Source organism: Hippopotamus amphibius, chromosome 4, assembly GCF_030028045.1.
Source record: "Hippopotamus amphibius kiboko isolate mHipAmp2 chromosome 4, mHipAmp2.hap2, whole genome shotgun sequence".
Classification (NCBI taxonomy): domain Eukaryota; kingdom Metazoa; phylum Chordata; class Mammalia; order Artiodactyla; family Hippopotamidae; genus Hippopotamus; species Hippopotamus amphibius.
Window position 1 is genome coordinate 127,711,018 of NC_080189.1, and position 19,865 is coordinate 127,730,882.

The 19,865-nt window shown below is 45.4% G+C and overlaps 1 protein-coding gene and 1 long non-coding RNA gene across 7 annotated transcripts in view; one reads left to right on the forward strand and one right to left on the reverse strand.

Moving 5' to 3' along the window:
• The window catches only part of LOC130851389 (uncharacterized), a 69,521-nt gene extending 51,125 nt beyond the window's left edge, over window positions 1–18,396 (forward strand). For both annotated transcript variants that reach the window (XR_009053187.1, XR_009053188.1), the window contains 2 exons: window positions 13,346–13,451; window positions 18,221–18,396. This is a non-coding gene — a long non-coding RNA (uncharacterized LOC130851389). The remainder of the gene's footprint in view (window positions 1–13,345; window positions 13,452–18,220) is intronic.
• A 487-nt stretch (window positions 18,397–18,883) lies between these two features.
• BEND7 (BEN domain containing 7) overlaps window positions 18,884–19,865 on the reverse strand; it is a 92,847-nt gene continuing 91,865 nt past the window's right edge. For all 5 annotated transcript variants that reach the window (XM_057731615.1, XM_057731612.1, XM_057731611.1 and 2 more), the window contains one exon: window positions 18,884–19,293. In XM_057731615.1, coding sequence (XP_057587598.1) covers window positions 19,103–19,293 — 191 coding nt within the window. In that variant the 3' untranslated portion in view covers window positions 18,884–19,102. The remainder of the gene's footprint in view (window positions 19,294–19,865) is intronic.

A 19,865-nucleotide genomic window follows, 5' to 3' on the forward strand; every position in this document is an offset into this window, starting at 1 on the left:
GTGAATTAAATCAACTTTATTTTTTACAGCAGTTTTAGATTTACAGAGAGGTATTGAGTATAGTTCAGAGAGTTCCCATCTATCCCAAACCCATTTTCTCCTGTGATGGACGTCTTTCATTACTACAACACATTTGTCACCAGTAATGAGCCAATATTTATACATGAACGAAAGTCCATACTTTTTTCAGATTTCCTTAGTTTGTACCAGATGTTCTTTTTCTGTTCCAGGATCTCACATTGTAATCATCATGTCTCCTTAGGCTCCCCTTGGCTATGCCAGTGTCTTAGATTTTTATCATTTTTGATGACCTTGACAGTTTTGAGGATGACTAGTTAAGTATATTGTAGGATGCACTTCTACTGGAGTTTTCCTCTTAATTAGACTGGAGTTTTGTTTTCTGGGAGGAAGACCACAGAGATAAAGTACCATTTCCATCACATCATACCAACAGTAAGTCCTGTCTGCATGACATCACTGTTGATGTTGATCTTGACCACCTGGTTGACATAGTTTTCATCATGTTTCTCCATGGTGAAGGTCTTTCCCTCCCCCTTTCCATACTGTAAAGCAGCTACATTTAAGGGGTGGGGGGGAGAGTTGGTATGCTTCACCACCTTCATAATGTGTTTTGTTTTTCATAGCTTTATTGAAGTACAGTTTACATACCACAAAATTCACCCATTTTAAGTGGATAGTTCGATGCGTTTTAGAAAATTGATATAGTTGTGCCTGAGGAAAATGGTCTTGGAGCTGACAGCCAAAGGATGCGGAGGCTTTAAATAGGCAAAGACAGGGAAGAACCGTTCTAAGCAGAGATTACAGCATGCACCAACCCCATGTGGGGGCATGGCGCGTTCAAGGAACCTGAGTGAGTCCTGAGTAATCTAGAAAAGGTAGACTGTGTCACCTTCCTTCATTGAATATGCTTCATAAATATTTTCCGCAGAACATTTAAAAGTCAACAGCATTTTATCGCCTAAATGTCTAAATTCCAGTTCTGTGAAACAAATGTCTGTCTAGAACAACTCCGTCCCTGTTGGTTTATCCAAGGTTTTACTGTAACAATGAGTAAATATTAGGGTAGTAAAATTCAGAATGGTCCCTGAATAAAACTGTTTGTAAGATTTCCTCCCTTTTCAGGTCTTGTTTAAATGAGAAGGTAAAGTGTGTATACTACTGCCTCTCTGATTTATTTCCTTTTGAAAGAAGCCCACCAGAACAAAATGAGAATGAGAAGGTGATTCAGAAGTAGAAGAAGGGAAAGGAACTATACTCAGAAATATGTCCTTTTACAAACCTAGAATCTGAAAAAATCCAGTTAACAAAAAAACTGAAAGGTTATTTCCATGAGGGAAATATCCAGGAAGCTCTGTCAGGACTTCTGTGGGACACTGGAAATCCCCAGCCCATATGAGCACCGTATTAGTCAGGGTCAGTAGGGCTGTGCTGCAGTAACAAAGAAACCTCATATCTTCAGTGGCTTAATACAATAGGTCATCTGATGTAGGTCAAGGGGCTCTTCTTGGTGGCTCTCCTTCAGTAATTGATTCAGGGATCTGGGCTGCATCTGTCTTGTCATGGTGTCATCTAATAATCATGCAGCCTCAGAAGTTTGCCACAGAAAAGGAAGAGTGTGGATGATGACATCAGGGGTTTTATGGCCAGGTCTGGAATTGGGATACATTGCTTCTGCCCACATCTTTTTGGTCAGATCCAATTACATAAGCCCAACCTACATGCAAGGGAGGCTGGGAAATGATGTCTTCTTGTCTGTGCAGGAAGAAGATAATAAAATGGGGTCTGATGAACATTTAGTATTGTCTTTGCCATAAGCTCTTAACTTTTCTTATTTGATGCTTTTCAAATTATGAACTAATACATGCTTACTGTAGCTAGTGAAACAGGTGTATGAAGGTGAGACCAATTGTCTCCCTACTTCCAGGCTCTCCTCACATTCCCTTCCCTGTCACACTTCTGTCTTTGTTCATGTAACTGTATTCCATGTACCTGTGTGATTCAGGAGAAATGAGCTCTGGAAGACACATCTGAACTGGAAGTTGTCATGAGGATGCTTTTAGAATTGCTGAGAAACATCCAAAAGGAATGTTCACCCAAGAGGTACCTTGTGTTGACAGAGGAGGGACAGAATTTGGCTGAAATTTAAAATCCAGTGCTTTGTTTATTTTTTCTTGGCTCACTGCAGGTGTTTGGCATTTATCTCCACCTCTGGGTAGGCTTTCTGAACTCCCTTGTCACTATTAGAGACTCTGCTTCTGAATGGTAGGCCCAGCTGGAGCTGGGGCATCAGAAAGATCTGAGTTCAGATCCTGGCTCTGCCTCCTACAGTGTCTGTGACTTTGGATAAGTAATAAACCCTTCCAAGCATCATGGAAGCATCATGACTTAGTATTTGAAACAGAGATCCAGTACCTATCCATGTGGTATTTGCAGTACCTACTCTTTTTTATAAACTTTTATTTTATATTGGAGTACAGTTGATTAACAGCATTGTGTTAGTTTCAGGTGTACAACAATGTGATTCAGTTATACATATACCTGTATCTATTCTTTTTCAAATTCTTTTCCCAATTAGGTTGTTACAGAATATTGAGCAGAGTTCCCTGTGCTATACAGTAGGTCCTTGTTGGTTATCTATTTTATTATTTTTTAAATAAATTTATTTATCTTATTGGCTGTGTTGGGTCTTCTTTGCTGCACACAGGCTTTCTGTAGTTGAGGAGAGCGGGGGCTACTCTTCGCTGCGGTGTCCGGGCTTCTCGTTGTGGTGGCTTCTCTTGTTGCAGAGCACGGGCTCTAGACATGCGGGTTTCAGTAGTTGCGAAGTGTGGGCTCATCATTAGTTGTGGCTTGAAAGCTCTAGAGCGCAGGCTCAGTAGTTATGGTGCACAGGCTTAGTTGCTCCGCAGCATGTGGGATCTTCCTGGACCAGGGATCGAACCCATGTCCCCTGCCTTGGCAGGTGGATTCTTAACCACTGTGCTACCAGGGAAGCCCTGGTTACCTATGTTAAGTATAGCAGCGCCTACTCTTAAATCTCCCGGGTTGCTGGATATCTATTGACATCTTAGGATCCACAACCAGAGACCAAGGCAAGTGGTATTTTAAAGTGTGCACAGGGTGACTGAGAGGCTGCGGTAAACCTCTCCGAAACCAAGTGCCATAAGATGGGGAGGAAAGGAAGAGAAAATATAGACTTGAAAATGTGAGTGGGCTGAAGTGGATTTGGAGTACTCATCTTGGAAGGAAGGAAGATATACAGGGCAATGAAGATTGGGAGATGAGGAGATTATTAGAAACATGTTGAGACGATCAGGCTCCCAATTTTCCTCTTCATTAGTTATGCATAGCTCCCATCCACAGGGGCAGGGCCCTGCTGTGGCAGACCTCTCTTGTTCATGACCCAGTGGGCGCAAAGGTTTAGTGCCGCCCCCAGGGGTCCCCAGAGGAAGGGATTGGCTCTGCCCAGTGCTTTAAGTTTGTTTTGCAATTTAATGTGACAGTGATCTAAAAGCAGAGGAGCCCAGTTAGGGGTGAGCAGCAAAGTTTGCCAGTGTTGAGAGAGTGGTGGGAAGAAACATCGGCAACTGAAAAAAATTAAGAACAGAAAGATCTTGTCAAAGAATTCAGCCAAATGAGGACAAAGGACAGCACCAAACATGAAAAGTTGGGTATTTACAAGTTTATTTCAGAGATACTGAAAGTTTGGTTCCGGCTCACCGCAATAAAGTGAATGTCATAATAAATTGAGTTGCACAAATTTTTTTGTTTCCCAGTGCATATCAAAGTTATGTTTACACTATACTATAGTCTATTCAGTATGCAATCGCATTATGTCTAAAAAAACATCGTACATACTTTAAGGAAAAAATACTTTCTTGCTAAAAATTACTAACCATCAGCTGAGCCTTCAGCAAACCGTAGTAGTAACATCAGAGATCACGGATCACAGATCACCATAACAAGTGTAATAATGATGAAAAAGATTGAAATATTTCAAGAATCACCAACATGTGACTCAGAGACACAAAGTGAGCAGATGCTTTTGGGAAAATGCACTGATAGATGTGCTTGACACAGGGTTGCCACAAAACCTTCAACTTGTAAAAAACACACTATCTGTGAAGCACAATAAAATGAGGCCTGCCTGTATACAAATGTCCAAAAGAGAAAAAAATTGAAGAAATATTCATCAGTAAGTGTTCAGTCGTTAAAACCAGAAATCATTTTGGGTATTTCAAACAGAGAGGGATTTAATACAGGGAATTGAGTCATAAAACTGGTGGAAGGGCTGGGAGAGTGAAAAGGCAGAAGGTGTTGTTTACCCAGAGATCAGAAATGCAGGGAGCTGGGGACATATTCCAAGCAGTTAAATTCTAGACGTTGAAAGCTGTTGATCACCCAATATTCTAAGAACAGCTCTGTAGCTTTTCTGGTCTTTGTACCCCTCTTAGGTATGGGTTAGATTATAATCCCAAGGCTTAATTTTATGGCCTGTATAGCATGCAGAGCCCTGTAGGGGCTCAAGGCCATGACAATACTCTTATAGTAACAGAGAGGCTGTGAGAGCTGGTCCATGGCATCTTAAACTTTGGTGAACAGGCTGTTCATACAGCTGGGCTCCCTTGGTTTTGCCTTCCTCTGACTCAGCCCAGGGTTTGTTTGCTCTGCATGCTGGGCTGACATTTATGTGAATCAAGGGATGGTGCATGTGACTTTTCCTCCTAGGTGTGTTTTGGGGGAAGAGGGGATCTGTGCTTCAGGTTTGAGTCTGATGTACCTATTCTGATGGCAGCCTGATCTGATGGCAGGGTTGGTGGACATTTCTGTGGACGGTCAGGATTCCATGAGTTTTTGAAGGAATCAATTTGGGAAGAGCTCAATAGTGGGACTTTGCAGAAACATGTAGAGACGGGGCCGTCTTGGTTTTTAGAAGGCTGTGTTCTCTCTCAGGGGCTGGCCTACTACGGCTCATTCCTCAGGCTCCTCCTTCATCCTCCTTCCCCTCTGGGTTGTCCCTTCCTCCTTTGCTCCCTTAGGGCAGTCCTCCCTGCCTGTGGTGTTACCAGGGAACCCAGGTGTCTCCCAGCTGGTCTTCCCATTGATAATAGCTCTGTTGACAGAGGCTAAGGTTCCTGTGACAAGGTACTAAGTGACAAGTCTTTCTGTTCTGAGACCCCCGCTTCCTACTCCGGAGCAGGCTGATGGGTCAGTTTCCACAGAGTGACCTGTGTTTCTTCTTTGGTATTTACTCTCCACTTAAGTGGAAAGATTCTGTATTAAAAAACAAATGTTTCCACTGAATTCTCTCCCTAGAATTCCAGTCTCCCTAAAGTAGGTTCAAGTTTACCAGCCTGAGAAGTTTGTCTTGAACTTGGCTGAGTACCCCACTTGTTCACCTCTCTACCCCCAGTAGGCACTGGGCTGTTCTAATCAAATTACTCAGTAGGGGTCTCCCCACAACCCCATCCTCTTCATCCCTACATATAGCTCCCTCCTTCACACTCCCCCACTGATTAAAAGCTCTTTCGTCAGGGAGAGTCTCCCAACATCTTCTCCTAACCCCAACCTGCCCAAGGAAGGTGACATTCTGGGAAGCTTCTTAAGGAATATGATCAGAAAGCCTGCGATTACCTCTCCTGAGTGTGTTCTCCAGAAATGCCCAGACTCAGGAGTCCAACCAGGCCAGTCAAAGGGACCCAGTTTCTCCCATGCACTTTGATTGATGGTTTGCAAAGCATTTACATCTTAACACATATTCTTAATTTGAGTCTCATGTTCCATATTCTTCCCAGATGGCTCAGGGATTAGGGAACGTATGCCTGCTTATATAATAGAAAGCTGGGCCAGGAGTCAAGTCCAGGTCTTCAGACTCTGACTTCCAGACCATCTTTCTGTACCAGACAAAAGACTAGCCTAGGAAGATGTAACGAGTGTGGGTGTTTACAGCACATGTGTCCTTTCACGGTCAAAAAGATGACTTTACCCTTCAGAGCCTGGCAAGGGTACATTTTTTGCAAAGGAAGCCTCCTGTGACTGATGGAGGGGTGGGGTTATGAAAGCAGAGCATAGCCTTGGAGGACCCCCTCCATAGAGGGAGATACTCCAGTACATTTTCTAAAGGTAGTGTCTTTTGATTAAAAGACAGTAGAAAAAGCAGATCTGTTCAGCACATGATTGAAAGAAGAGTGGTTTGACTAAATCCCTGACAAAGGTGCTAAAACATGCCCTAAGAGGAGGAGGAGAGGAGAACTTAAAATGTGTGGATATTTCTCTGCTGTGACACACCTAGACCTTACACTTCTAGTACGTTGGAAATTGCCAACCAAACTTAAATCTCCAGGATTCAGAACTCATCTGGGCTTGCCTGGAGGGCTGGCAAGGCAGATCCCAGGCCTAGCACCAATGCTGAAGGACAATCTTTTATAAAAAATTTATTTTATTGAAGTATTGTTGATTTACAATGTTGTGTTAATTTCTGCTCTACACCAAAGTGATTCAGTTAAACATACGAGGGTGAGTCAAAAATTATTCGCCCCCTGGCTGTAGAATTTACAGAAGTTTTAATATAACCAGAGTGTGGATAATTTTTGACTCACCTTCATATATACATTAGTTTTCATATTCTTTTTTTTTTAAAGTATTTATTTATTTACTTATTTATTTAGGTTGTGTCAGGTCTTAATTGAGGCATGTGGGATCTATCGTTGCAGCGTGCGGGCTTCTCTCAAGTTGTGGCAAGCAGGTTTTCTCTTCTCTAGCTGAGGCATGCGAGCTCAGTAGTTGTGGTGCACGGGCTTAGTTGTCCCATGGCACGTGGGATCTTAGTTCTCTGACGAGGGATCGAACCCATGTCCCTTGCATTAGAAGGCAGATTCTTTACCACTGGACCACCAGGGAAGTCTCTCATATTCTTTTCCATTATGTTTTATCACAGAATATTGAGTATAGTTCCCTGCGCTCTACAGTAGGACCTTGTTGTTTTTCCATTCTATGTATAATAGTTTGCACCTGCTAATCCCAAACTCCCACTCCATCCCTCCCCCACTCCCCTACCCTCTTGGCAACCTATGTCTGTGGGTCTGTTTCTGTTTTGCAGATAAATTCGTTTGTGTCATATTTTAAGATTCCACATGTAAGTGATATCATATGGTATTTGTCTTTCTCTTTCTGACTTACTTCACTTAGTATGATAATCTCCAGTGGCATCCATGTTGCTGCAAATGGCATTATTCCATTCTTTTTTATGGCTGAGTAGTACTCCATTGTATATATGTACCACACCTTCTTTATCCATTCCTCTGTCAATGGACATTTAGGTTGTTTCCATGTCTTGGCTGCTGTGAATAGTGCTGCTGTGAACATAGGGGTGCATGTATCTTTTTGAATTACAGTTTTGTCTGGATGTATGCCCAGGAGTGGGATTGCTGGATCATGTGGCAACTCTATTTTTAGTTTTTTGAGGAACCTCCATGCTGTTCTCCATAGTGGCTGCACCAATTTACATTCCCACCAACAGTGTAGGAGGGTTCCCTTTTCTCCACATCCTCTCCAGCATTTGTTGTTTGTAGATTTTTAAATGATGGCCATTCTGACCATTGTGAGGTGGTTCCTCATTATAGTTTTGATCTGTATTTCTCTAATAATTAGCAATGTTGAGCATCTTTTCATGTGTCTATTGCCCATGTGTATGTCTTCTTTGGAGAAATGTCTATTTAGGTCTTCTGCCCATTTGTGTATTGGGTTATTTGTTTTTTCGTTGTTGAGTTGTATGAACTGTTTATATATTTTAGAAATTAAGCCCTTGTTGGTTGCACCATTTGTAAATATTTTCTCCCATTCTGTGGATTATCTTTTTGTTTTGTTTATGGTTTTCTTTGCTGTGCAAGCTTATAAGTTTGATTAGGTCCCATTTGTTTATTTTTGTTTTTATTTCTATGGCCTTGGGAGAGAGTGACCTAAGAAAACATTGGTATGATTTGTGTCAGATAATGTTTTGCCTTTGTTCTCTTCTAAGAGTTTTATGGTATCCTGTCTTATATTGAAGTCTTTAAGCCATTTTGAGTTCATTTTTGTGCATGGTGTGAGGGAGTGTTCTAACTTTATTGATTTACATGCAGCTGTCCAGCTTTCCCAACACCAGTTGCTGAAGAGACTGTCTTTTTCCCGTTGTATATTCTTGCTGAAGGGCAAGCTTCAGCATGGCAGGGCCATACATCATCCTCCCGAACGCGTCTCACAGCATTAGGAGTGCTGAGGAACCTACACAGTGGCCCGACGTGGGGAGGGTGGGGTGTGTGATTCAGGCTTCTCTCTTCTTTAGGGAGAACAGGCATCAGCAGCTGGTGTGTCTTGATGTCCAGGGCCTTGAGGAGAAGCCTCAGCCTGACTGTAGACCCCTGAGCAGCAGCAGACAGGAATGGGGGGAGGCACCTTCCTGGGACCTTCAGGTCTTGAGAAGCTTAGTGCATAGCCTAGTAGGGAACCACAGTTAGACTTGGGGAAGGCAGTGTGTGCCACGTGGTCGGGAAAGGACACGTGTGCCCATGAGACACCCCCAGGGGATGTCCCAGAAGTGATGACAGAGGCTTTTGGGGTGGCTGGGGAATCCTACAATGGCAGGCAGGGTCAAAGCCAGAGAACTACACATGATTTTACTGTGCAGTGTCTTGTTTGGGGTCTGTCCTAGGCCAACAAGCAGAGACCCCACATCCTATTGAGTGAATGCTCAGAGGTGGGACAGCTCGAGGCCACCAATGAGCAGGAACAGCCAGAGGTGGCCTCAGGGCTCAGAAAGCTCACCGCGTAGGCACCTGTGTTTGGTTTGGCTCACAAGAAGGGCATCCTCTCTGCTCAGTAAACCCCAGATCAAGGGCTGATCATCTCAGGTATGCGAGGCAAAGGTGGCAGGTAGTCTTTCATTAGGTTTCCTGCAGCAGGGCCATGCCTGGCTTGCCTTTTTATTACCCTCCCACTTCTCGTTGGTACCTAATATATGTTATCTGTAGACTCTGACTGAATTGGATGACGAAGCTGGAATTCCTTCTTGGCCACACTCTGCCATCCTCTCATCCTTCATCTTTATTCCTCTAGAGCCCCCACCGGGGGACTCCGATAGGTCCCACCTAGTGGCTTCAGTGTGAGAGGAAGCCCAGAGAAGCGAGGAAGATAGTTTACATGGAAGGAAAAACAGAAGGAATGGAGGGAGTGTGCTCAGTCAATGCCAGGTGAGGAAGTGGGGGCGGTGGCTGGTCACCTAATTAGCCGTCAAGTGACCCAGCTAGATTACTACTCCTTCTACACCCTTGGCTGCACACATCTGCCTTATGAAAAGTATCACATGGTTAAAGTAACATAATTGATGTCAGAAGGAGGAGGAAAAACATCCCATAAAAATTATCACCTCCAGGACTGATATTGGCAAATCTCCTGAGCTCTGGATCTGGACGTGATGTTTAGGAGGCCAGGGAGGGCACAGGTGGCAGGGGGAAGGTGAGGGCTTGTGATTTTTAAAAAACTTTTTTTATTATTTTTAAAAAATTTATTTATTTATTTATTGGTTGCCTTGGGTCTTTGCTACTGTGTGAGGGCTTTCTTTAGTTGCAGAGAGCGGGGGCTACTCTTCATTGTGGTGTGCAGGTTTCTCCTTGCAGTGGCTTCTCTCGTTGCAGAGCATGGGCTATAGGCACACAGGCTTCAGTAGTTGTGGCACATGGGCTCAGTAGTTGTGGTGCATGGGCTTAGTTGCTCCGAGGCATGTGGGATCTTCCTGGCCCAGGGCTCGAACCCACGTCCCCTGCATTGGCAGATGGATTCTTAACCACTGCGCTTCCAGGGAAGCCCAGAGCTTGTGATTTTTACCACCTTTATTTGAGCATGAGAAGTTTCTAGAGCCTGGATGCTTTCAGTAGGTCCTCAGTGACCCAGATGTAGCACTTGGTCTCCAGAGTGTTGCATGCCACCTACATCTGAAGCTCTCTGTTCTCTGCACAGAGCTGGCTTCTGCTCAGAAAGGCCTTGCACGTGGTCAATGCTCTACTGCCGCCATTTTGAAATCCTTCAGTTTTCTTTTCTAATAACTCTTCTTTTGTAGCAAAATATATGTAACAGTGTTTTACCATAGTTAGAAATAGAACACACACACATCATAAAATTTGTCATTTTAAAGTATACTATTGAGTGATATTAATTACTTTCACAATATACTACAGCTATCACCACTATCTATTTCCAAAACTTTTTTCCTCACCCCAAATAAAAAATCTAAACCCATTAAGCAATAACCCTCCCTTTCCCTCTCCCTTCAGCCCCTGATAACCTCTAATGTACTTTCTATCTCTATGAATTTGCCTGTTCTGGGTATTTCATGTAAGTGGAATCATACAATATTTACCCTTTTATGTTAAGATTATTTCTCTTAGCATAGGGTTTTCAGGGTTCACCAATGCTGTAGCATACATCAGAGCTTCATTTTCTTTTTATGGATGAATAATATGCCATTACATGTACATACCCCATTTTTTGTATCCATTCATATGTCGACGGACATGGGTTATTTCTCCCTTTTGGCAATTGTGAATAATGCTGCAGTGAACATTGGTGTACAATTGTGTCTTTGAGTCCTGGTTTTCAGGGTTTTTTTTAGTATATACCTAGGAGTGGAATTCATATGGTAATTCTTTTTTTTAAATTAATTTATTTATTTTTATTTCTTATTTATTGGCTGCATTGGGTCTTCACTGCTGCGCTCGGACTTTCTCTAGTTGCGGCGAGCGGGAGCTACTCTTCATTGCTGTGCACCGGCTTCTTATTGCGGTGGCTTCTCTTGTTGCAGAGCACAGGCTCTAGGCATTTGGGCTTCAGTAGTTGTGGCGCTGGGACTCAATAGTTGTGACTTGTGGGCTCTAGAGCGCAGGCTCAGTAGTTGTGGCACACAGGCTTAGTTGCTCTGCGGCATGTGGGATCTTCCTGGACCAGGGCTCAAACCTGTGTCCCCTACATTGGCAGGCAGATTCTTAACCACTGTGCCTCCAGGGACGCCCCATATGGTAATTCTATGTTTAGCTTTTTGAAGAACTGTCAAACCATTTGATATTCTTAGTTTTTGAACAAGGGGCCCTGCATTTTCATTTTGCATTGGGCTCTTCAAGTTATGTTGCTGGTCCTGCCTCTCAGGGCTATTGTCAGATATCAAAGTCTAAGGCATACTTGAATCACTTCTCCCTTGGAAAGTTTAGCATATGTCACCCCTATTTAACCAGAAATTAGCCACCACACCTACCCTAGAGCCCACTTAGGTTTGCTGTACTCCTGTGGACAAACATGGTCTTTACTTCTCCGTCCGTGTATGTCACAATGCGGAAGGAGAGTGGTTTGCTTAAGGTCATTGGCTCAAGGACTGAAAGCATCTATGTCCACAGAGCTAGCTTATGTCTGCATTAATGTGACTAGTACCACGCAGTCTTCACCAACATGACTTGATTCCACTGTCTTTACCAATGTGGTTTAACCATTGCAGAAACTCTTGCCCAGGAAGATAAAAGCTGCAAATAACTTTATTGACTTAGGAACTTCCCCCAAATCCACTTAAAACTGCTTAGCTTTTCAAAAGATAGCCTCAAATGACTGTTAACACACCTTGCTGTGCCCACAGTCCTGAACTAGTACATCAAGAGACTTACACAATCTCAATGAGCCCCACACTGAAAGACCCACCTTCCAAACCAGATGACTATCCTGACTTCACCTGCCTGACTCAGAGACACTGTCAAGACTGCCAGGTAGTGACCTCTCTTACTGCTGGGAGCTTTGCTCTGTCAACAGGTTGTCTTGGTATATTCTATGGGAACCTGTATTCAATAAAGCTACAATTTTATTTTCTGAACGACACAATTGCTCCAACCCTATGTGATCCGATGTAATCCATCCATCCATTCATTGATTTATTCACTTAACAAATGTTTACTGAGTAACTGCTATATGTGAGGCACCCTCAGAGACTAGCTCCCTGGTGACTGAGACAGATATGACCCTTGTTTTTACAGAGCTCACCCTCTGCTTCATCCTTCTGTCATGTTCCTGCTGCTAGAGAAAGTGGAGATTAAGAGCCACTTTCAACTTGAATTTACTTAAAAATGGAGTTTTCTGCAGCAAACAAGTTGGATCTCTGCTTTTAAAATCTGAATCTCTGGACTTTGTTGGGGAGGAAAAACTTTTCCTCCACCCTCTTATGTTCAGTACCAGAGGGCCTGCAAATTTAACCAACAAAAGACAGAATAACAGAAGAAAAGGAAGATGAATTTGATTAATATTTTACATGCATGGAGTTCACAGAAAAGAGTGAAACTCAAAGAAGTAGACAATTTGGGGATTTATACATCATTTTCAACAAAGGAAAGGAGGTTTAGGCTTATAGAGACAATATATTGTGGAGAAGTGACTAGGAAATACAAGGGGGAAACTAATGGAAGATAAGGGTTTTTTAAATTAATTAATTTATTTATTGGCTGTATTGTGTCTTCATTGCTGTGCACGGGCTTTCTCTAGTTGTGATGAACAGGGGCTACTCTTCATTGTGGTGCATGGGCTTCTCATTGCCGTGGCTTCTTTTGTTGCAGAGCACAGGCTCTAGGCATGCAGGCTTCAGTAGTTGCAGCACGTGGGCTCAATAGTTGTGGCTCGCGGGCTGTAGACCGTAGGCTCAGTAGTTGTGGCGCGTGGGCTTCGTTGCTCTCAGGCATGTGGGATCTTCCCGGCCCAGGGATCAAACCCTTGTCCCCTGCACTGGCAGGCGGATTCTTAACCACTGCACCACCACGGAAGTCCCAACTTGATCTTTAGAAGACTAGGCAGCAAGACGGTCTTAGGATGAGTTGTCGCTCCCAATGATTACCCGCCTTCTCAGGGCTGTGTTTGCCTACCTCCAAGGTGCGTCTTGTGTCCTGGTACCACCCTGTGCGGCCAATGCAGGGACGGAGCCCAGGGCTTGGAAGCCATAAGGTGACCCGAGTTCCCCAGCACAGCCCTTTCAAACCTAGCGCCCAGTTGGTGAAATGACCCACTGGCTCATCCCAGGAGAGCCCCCAGAGGGATGTTTCCGGGATATGTGATCAGCCTGGTAAGGAACGGGCCCTATTAGAAGCTTTGCCAAGAGCTATGACCTGCTGGACCGGTTTGTAAAGCAGCTCCAGCCACTTCCGGGGGAGGGACTGTTATGTGTCTGGATGTACACAAATCTGGACGCTCAAACCATTCTCTCAACGTTTGGTTTTCTTTTAACTTAAGATGAGCTTTCATTTTTCTTCCCTTTTTATCTTTTCTGCAGCCAGGTCCTCGAGATGCTCCAGCCCAACCTGTTTACCTTGTGAGCTGCAGAAAGCGTGCGCTCCCTCTGCCGCAGCTCTGTCCCCGTGTGATTACATCTTTCCTTGGTAATGGGGTTTTGACTGGCCTTTTGTATAATGCTAAGCCACAATGGGACAGGAATATTCTCCCCTTATTTTTATCAGGCGCTTTTATTTCCTGAGCTGTTTTGTTAAATGTGCCTGTTTCTGATTTTGCTCCTGGTTAGGAAAGGGGCCCAGGATTCGGGGAGAAGATTAGGTGCCTGGTGTGTCGATTGGTCTTTAAAAGAATGAAGCAGGAGTTGATCACGTGCTGAAGCTCAGGGCCAATGCAGAGCTGCTTCCCAAGAGGCCAGTCAATTTCAATTAAGGAGATTAAAAGCCCCGAGCACAGGAGGGCTGGTCACGGGTTTCTGAATGCCTTGCTTCTCCAGCAGCCTGAAAGCAGGCCATGGGCCCCAGAAACGCTGGATGGTGTCCTCTGGGTCAATGTCAAGACAGCAGTGAGGAGTCAAATGCAAAAGGAGAAGCTGGCTGAAGGGGCTCAGTGATTCTTCAGGGGCCCTACTGGCATTTGGGGCAGGACCGACCTGTCAGTGTCCTCAATCCCATCCAGTATCTAGTCCCTAGTTACTGGGCTGTCCCAACCCAACCCAACCCTATCCCTGTCCCCCACTTCCAGGGTGGAACCACCCTGGGCTCCCAGAAGCTGCCTCTGATCTGCTGTCTAGGTGGAGGGCAAGCTTTCTGTGGCTTCTGGGTGGAGAGCTGGTTCTCCTGGTCTGGACCCTCCTCCTCCACTGGGAGTCCCAGAGGCTCCGTGTCTGCCACCTTCCTTAGCTGCTTGGGCATCCTAGAGGCCACACCCCTGAGGGATAAGGGCAGAGGCCAGAGCGGGATGTCTGGTGGAGGAGAGGGGGCTTTGGCATCACACAGACCCTGGGCTGAGCCCGCCTTCACCTGTTACCAGCTCTGCGTTGGCCCTGAGTCAGCACGTGACCAGCCTGTGCTTGTTTTTTTTAAGACCATTGGACACCCCAGGGCATCCAATCTGTACCCAGGCATCCAAGTGAGCCTCACGTTCCATGTTTATAAAAGGGAGCTCCCCACCCCCGGCCTCACAGGGTTTGCCAGGCTCACAGGAGGTACTGTATGTACATAAAGCATCTGATGTCCCCAAGCAGCCCCTGATTGCAGTGGCCCTGGGTAGACAGGGGACCCCGGGGGCAAAAATTACACTCAGCTCCCCAGATCTGGTGATTTCTGTCCAGAAGCTAGTAAATCAACAATATCGCGAGGATTCAATGAACGTGCTTTGTCCACTGTAAGTGGCAGGTAGGTGTTGAAGGAGGGGGTGGGAGAACCAGGCCATGGGAGGAAGGGCATGCAGGATGTAGGGGGAAGGAGCCTCCAGGTGGGGCATGGCCTGAGGCTGATGGAAACCACGGGGATGTGTTGGGCAGGAAAGAGAAGCCAGATACAGCTTCTTGGGCAGCAGCAACTACAGAGACAAGCACAGACTTTGCTGGGAGCTCCAGGAGGCTGAAGCCACCGTTCCCCCGGCACTCAGGGGTGAGGTTCTCTCTAAGGACTGGCTGTTCATCCAGGGGTCTCTTCCTTCTCTTGGCTGTTTACCTTCTGGCTACTTTCCTATTAACAGGACAGCCTGCAGAATGAAGGGAGCAGGAAGGAAGGCTCATTTCAGGCCATTTGGCTTCTTGTTTGATTATGTAAAGGACAGGGTGGTCGCTGTAGAAAGTGACCTCATCAAGAAGGATGGGGTCACAGAGCTCCAAACCCTCATGGGGAGCCAGGTGCAGGGCAGGTCACGGACTTACCCAAGGTCACCCTCATTAATGGCAGGGCCAGTCTCCTGCTGTCCTGTTACACCCCTCAGCCTCCTGGGCCTGCTTTCATCCCTGACCTACTTCTCCCAGGATAACTGAGAAATGAGGGATGGGAGCTGCGGGCTTCTGCTTGCTGTGGAGAGCTGGGTGGCTGTTCATAAACTTTTACAGCATCTGGACCTTTCTCTAAAATGACAACAAAATCAGTCTCATGAACGTCACGTTATATAAACATGGTCTTATTCATGATAACAAATTAATCTCACAAATGCAGAAAAGTGGAACTTTTATACTGAAAAGGAGGAAACGATTGTTATGGGGAGCTTTAAGGTTGCTAAGAAAGGGGTAGGAGAGTTTCCGAAGGGAGTCCCACCTCGAGGTGGGAGCAGCTTTGTGGGAGGGAGGTGTTCGTGAGTCCCAGCCCTTCCTTCCTGAGATGGAAACCTGAGGGATGATGGCACGAGGGCAGGGCACAGCTGCCAAGTCAGGCAGTAGGAAGGGGATGGGGTGTGATGTGTCCTGGGACCTGCCTTCAAGCCCAGCACCTTGTAGGGGCAGGTCTGTGTCCTGGGGAACAGGCTTAGTCATGGCATGTCATGGGAACCCGTGCCAATTTTGATAAGGACCTGAGGGAGGAAATGCTGCCAGTAGAGGAAGCATCAGACAGCGGGAGGCTCAGCCTCAGCCACAGGGCCTTGGGCTGTCAGTAGCAGAGCCAAGGTCTCAGTCTGTTTGGGCTGCTATAACAAAACACCACAGACTGGGGGGGAGGGGGGGACTTAGACAGCACACATTTAGTTCTCACAGTTCTGGAGCCTGGAAGTCTGAGGTCAAGGTGCCAGCAGACTTGGTTCCTGGTGAGGCCTCCCCCTCTGGCTTGCAGATGGCCACCTTCTCGCTGTGTCCTCACAGGGCATCTCTTCCTCTTAAAAGGGCACTAATCCCATCCTGGGTGCCTCATCCTCATGACCTCATCTAAACCTAACTTCCACCTGGAGGCCCCACTCCATATACCATCACATCTGGGGTCGGGGCTTCAACATGTGGATTTTGGGAGGACACAGACATTCAACCCATAACACCTGGGCTCAGTGCCTCCCCATCTCTATGTCTCCCTAGTCAGTTATGCTGGCCTCTGGGCAGCACTCCTCAAAGTGTCCATGGTAAGGAAGCAGTTTTTTTGGACATGCCACTCAGCTTGTGAGATCCTACTTCCCTGGCCAGGGATTGAACCCAGGACCATGGCAGTGAAAGCACCGAGCCCTAACCACTCAACCACCAGAGAAGTCCCAAGGACCAGTTTTCTTATTTGCAATGAGGTATGATGTGTGCTGAGAAAAATGAGATTACTATATGAGATACAAGCTCATTTCTTTTTTATGGTTGGGTTCCACACCCTAGCATTGCTGTTGAATTGGCGTGAACACGTATGCTCACTTTCTGTCTCCATCTCCTTCTGGAGCAGTGACTGAGCCTTCGAGGGCCTCCCGCTGCAGACCACTCTTTCAGTGGCACTATTTAGAGCCCCATGGAAAGCACGTGTCAGCCACGGAACAGTGGTATCTGAAGCTTCCAGAGATGAAATGTCATGTGCCCCAGCTCAGCAAGGTCCTCACTGGGCCTTTTCACCTTGGTTATCTTGGGACATGTGGGGCCTGTAAGGAGGATGGTGATGTGGTTGCCTCTCTCTCAGTGGCATTCTGAGGTGGCAGAAGCACAGGCCTGAGTCACAGACCAGAAGGCAAATCTGTCTCCCACACTTGTGAGCTGTGTGAATTTGGGGCGAGCAGTTAACCAATATGTGCCTCAGTTTCTCCATCTAGCAAATGGAGGCGGTGGTAGCTTCCCCTTGGGGAGGTTGTGAAGATTAAGTGAGATGGTACCTGCACTTAGCATGGTGCCCCATCGCTGTCTCTTCCTCCTTCTTCTGGAAAAGGGCCCCAGTGGAGAGGCAGGACTCTGCCCTAGGGGAAAGAGCCCCACGCTTGACAAGAACAAAGGAGCCTCTTTCACAGAATCACGGGCTATCCATATGGGTGGGTACAACTTCTGGGAATCCAGACAAGAGTGAAGATTTCCCTGGAGAAAATTTCTCCAGCAAGAGCACTGGAGCAAGAAAGGTAAGATGTCAGCTCAACCTCAGACCAGTTGACCAGATGGTTCAAATTTCAAATCCCGCATCCAGATTTGCCAGGGGATGATGCCCTGACCGAAGAGGAGACTGACCTCCAAGGTATCTGAGATGAACACGATGCACGTGAGCGCCAACCAGCTGGGATGTCTGTGGTTTCTGCATTTCTCCCAGGAAGCCTCAAAGGAACCATCTTGGGGTACCGAGATGAATGCCAGGAGACCTGGGACCTCTGACTCACCATCGACACAGTGGCAGTAGAGGCCTCTGTATTCGTTTGCTTAGGCTGCTGTAACAAAGCCCCGGGGACCGGGCAGCTTAAACAACAGACATTTCTTGTCCCACATTCTGGCGGCCAGAGATCTGAAATCAAGTTGTGGGCAGGGTTGGCTGCTTCTGAGGGCTGTGTTGGAAGGGTCTGCTCCAGGCCTCTCTCCTTGGCCTGTGGGTGACTGTCTTCCCTCTGTGTGTGTCTGTGTCCAAATTTCCCCTTCCTATAAGGACACCAGTCATATGGGATTAGGGCCCACCCTAATCATGTCACTTTAAATTAATTACCTCTTTAAAGGCCCTATCTCCAAATACAGCCACATTCTGTGGTACTGGGGGTTTAGGGATTCAACATATGAATTCCGGGGCAATTCAGCCCATTACGGCCCTTTACCCAACTGGTCTCAATTTCATCAGCAGAGAAATAATGGTTGAGCCTGCGGTTTCCCAGATTTATCCTGATTTTAAGCATATTAAGTTTCAGCCTAGAATTGCGCGTCAACCTGCCAAATGCGGCTGAATGGGTGACTTAGGCCATGTCATCTTTCCAAGTTAAAATGTATTTATAAAGCACAGATAATACAAATAACATCTATTTATCTCCCCAGGTGTTCTGAGCCTTAAGTTTTGGATGCAGTGATGATGTATTATGAAACCAAACAAATCAGTCCTTAGGACAGACGACTCGGGAAAATCAACCATCACCTCCAAGATAAAACAAGCTTTCAACCCCACAAGAGAAAACAGGATTGTAATGCCTTCCTAACAACATTGCTTTATTGATGCAAGGCAAGGGAAACTACATTAAATTCTATTGATTCTTGTTGAGATTTAATAATATGCTTTATTCAGATCTTATTCACATTCCTCTTTCTCCACGGGTCTATCTCAGGAGCTGATATTGGCCAGTTACAAACAGAATTTGTTCTGCTGTCATTGGAAATCACAGAAGCGAATGTGTTTTTGAACACAAAGTCTACCACGCTTTCTTTGGGAAACAAGGCACAGTTGGAAAAAAAAAATCTCACTTCTAAAGGAAATTGAGAGCATGGCTAACTTGAGATTTATTTGATTACAAAGTCTTTCTCCAGGCTAATCAGTTTTAGAACCCATTCCTATTGGCACCAATGAGCCAATAAAAGATCCAGAAGGAGAAAAAAAGTATCACATCAACTCAGAGAAACAAGATTGTTCATTTTTTTAAAAAGCATTGAATCAATGTTTACACCGCTGAGTCAAATTATTTATACATGTGCTATAGGTTTTGCATCTCCAGAATTTGTTAGCATTCAGAGTATGATAAATTGTACCTGACTTACTTGTGAAAAATCATCTTGAGAAAGATTTTTTTTCCCCTGGGAAAAATATGGAAATGACACATGGTGTGTGCAGCCAGAAACACTCAGCAGAAGGAAGGGCGGGTTTTTAGCTGTCACAATGGATGGATAAGAATTTCAGCTTTGGGTCAGGGTCATTATGCTCAAGTCACTTCACCTCGAAACCTCACTGTCTTCATCTCTAGAATAGGTTTCAAACTCAGGGTTTCCTGTAAATATTGAATGGGATAACATATGCACAGAGTTCGACATTAACCCTCCCAGAGGCCAAATAAGAATCCGATAAATGCCAGCTTCTCTATCATTATCATTAGAGAAGAATCCTTGCATGCTTTGTCTTTCATCTGTGGAAAAATCACAAAAAGGATTACTTTTGTTGGAGAAAAAAAGGGAGTCTTGGGCCCCCCCTTAGCACATGTGCTCTGCATCCTTTCTAAAACGTGATGTTAACAAAGTAACAGGTGTTAAGGAGAAGGCGGAGTCACCAGAGCACTCTTACATTGCTGGTGGGGATGTAAAGGGATGCAGACCTTTTGGAAGACTCTTTGGTGGCTCCTCAAAAGTTAGACATAGATACCAGGAGAATGGAAAACAAGCATTCGCACAAAAACTTGTTCATAAATGTTCACTGCAGGATTATTCATTGTAGCCGGAAGGTAGAGAGACACAGCTCGTGTCTAGCGACTAATGAATGGATAAACAAAAGATGAAACAGCCATGCCTTGGAATTTTATTTGGCAATAAGGTACTGTGAAGTATGGACACAAGCTACAGCATGGATAAACCTTGAAAATGTGATGCTAATGGAAAGAAACAAGTCACAAAAGGCTACATACTGCAGGATTTCATTTATAGGAAACATCCAGAATAAACAGCTCGATAGAGATGGGAAAGTAATTAGATTAGTGGTTGCCTG